This window comes from Amphimedon queenslandica, unplaced genomic scaffold, assembly GCF_000090795.2.
Source record: "Amphimedon queenslandica unplaced genomic scaffold, v1.1 AMPQUscaffold_8345_Cont19710, whole genome shotgun sequence".
Taxonomy (NCBI): domain Eukaryota; kingdom Metazoa; phylum Porifera; class Demospongiae; order Haplosclerida; family Niphatidae; genus Amphimedon; species Amphimedon queenslandica.
In genome coordinates, this window is record NW_003551377.1 from 1 (window position 1) to 2435 (window position 2435).

Consider the following 2435-nt stretch of genomic DNA (forward strand, 5'->3'; position numbering starts at 1 on the left):
ATAAATGAACAAAAAGAGCCATTATTGTACGACCAGATCTAACAAATGCAAAAAATTATAATAATTATTAGTGCTAATAATAATAATTATTATATATCAGTCACTTTTCCCCTCACCCTTCGTGTTCTCCGCCATATTCAATGACATAGTAAACGACAACAATGTCCCCGTAGAGGAGAAGGAGATGCACAGAAAGGAAGACGATTATCCCAAGAGGATCTTTATGAAACACCATCTCTACAGGAGCTAATGATTGGCCGCCATGTAAAAATAATAATAATGGGCGGGGCTAAAATAAAATGGCCAATTATATCATAGATACGTAGCCTATAATATCTATGTATATGTTAGCAAGAGTAGATAATCCAATTTCTTAATTATATTTTCTGTCACATATTGATGTACTTATGCTATGTAGAAAGTTTGAGTTATGACCTTTTTTTAAAAAATGAGCCAAATTCTCTAATATCCTGTTTAATACTGAATACTTACCAAATCAACACCATTGCTAAATACAGTGCAAAGGGCCAGGATATTGATTCACAATAATTTAATTTGACTTAAAAGTATAAAATATGTTATTTTTACTGTTTTTTCCAATATATAATTGTTAATTAACTTCTTCATAAGTCACTTGTTGTTGCTGTTCAGTTGTTGTTGTTCCTCCTACCTCACCATAAGCTGGATTAATAATTATTAATATTTAATTTATTAAATTTTAATACCTTCATATGCTGCATTAGGTAATGTATTTACTGGGGTAGCCCCTGTAATAATGAATAATAATTAATAAGTATTACCATTATCTTACTATTCCTGTTCCTTTTATACACTGCTATTATCATCATTATTATTATTATTATTATTATTATTATAACAATAGTCAGTGATATTACTACTGGTATGATGATAACTATATAAATATAAAGTATAATAATGATATTGTGTATTATATAACTAACCAGTACTAGGTGAAGTTGTACCTGGTGTGCTAGTAACTAATGGAGTATTAGTAGGAGATGGTGTATTACTGATAGGTAGAGGAGTAGTGTCTGTATAATAATGTGATGAATAATACATGTACATTAACATTATACTGAATACTAGTAATATACTGAATACTTACCAAATGCTAGTATAAATGGTTCACTACTACCAGCCTCATTACTAAATACAATACTGATATTACACTGTTGATATAGTGGCACTGGTACTGATCCTGTTATATTCATTGGTTGTTTAGCATATTCCACTAGTATAGTATCAGTATATACAACACCAGTTCCAGTACACTGTATAATAACTGTAACATTCCCAGGAGCTTCACCAGTACACTCCAATGTAATCTATCAAAATAATAATTATAAATGTTAACAAGGTAATATATTACTGGTATATTAAAGGAAGCAGTAGCATTAGTCTCATTAAATGTTACTATATCTGAACCACCTTCTCTAACTGATCTTGGTACTAAATAAATATAAAATCATTTATTCAGTAATTATTGTTTATTGTACCTCTTTGATGTGAGAATGTATCATTATTAGATATTCCTTCTCCTAATTCATTAACTCCAGTTATAACATATGTATAACGGCGAATAAATAAATTATTATCCACAAACTGATAACTGGTATCATCTACTGATACAGTATCCACTAAACTACCAGTAATAGCATCATATATTCTTAGTATGTAATACAGTATAGATACTCTATCATCAACTGTAGGAGCAGTCCATGTTATATCAATAGTAGAACAGTTGTCAATTGAAGAGTCAATGTTAGTAACTGGACCAAGGAAACCTAACAAAGAGAAGAAGGATTAAATCAAAGAATATACAATGTAATAGTTAATTATTACCAAACCCAAAAGAAGGTGTAGGTAGATATTCTCCTCCATTATTACTCAGTGATACATTAACAATAAATGTATTTAAATTATTAGGTACAGTTATTACTCCAGTAATCATCAGTTGATCATTAACTTGTGTTGATATACTGGCACTATCTTGTATCTCATTATTAATATTCAGTATATTAACTGTTGCATTGTTAGGATGTTCACCAAAGCATAACTCACTGACCTATAAATAGAACAGATAAAAATAGTATTATATATCATATGTCTATAAATAGAATAACATAGACAATAGATAATTTGCTATGCATGCTCTTCTCATAATGTGATGAGCTTACAATAAATATACTTACATCAATACTGATATTCAATGATATTAGTTGTCCATCAATTACTGGTACCACTGATACAGGAGGAGTAATGAGAGGAACTGAAAGGTACACTGTGAACATATACATGAAGCCATAGTAATGCTAACCTGTTTCATAATAAAAACTGATATTATTAGATGAACCTATTCTAGCATCATTAATAGGAGAACCTGATACATTATTTAATATACAAGGATCAGGATT

General features: G+C 29.6%; 1 protein-coding gene across 1 annotated transcript; it reads right to left on the reverse strand.

Annotated features, from left to right (window-relative positions):
- Window positions 1-597: 597 nt before the first annotated feature.
- LOC109591373 (uncharacterized) lies at window positions 598-2086 on the reverse strand (the record flags this gene model as incomplete). The annotated part of the gene is made up of 8 exons (XM_020007116.1): window positions 598-681; window positions 726-767; window positions 812-913; window positions 963-1052; window positions 1127-1346; window positions 1391-1470; window positions 1518-1553; window positions 2002-2086. Coding segments are annotated over 8 exons (726 nt in total), but the record flags the coding sequence as incomplete, so codon positions are not given.
- Between the last annotated feature and the right edge of the window lie 349 nt (window positions 2087-2435).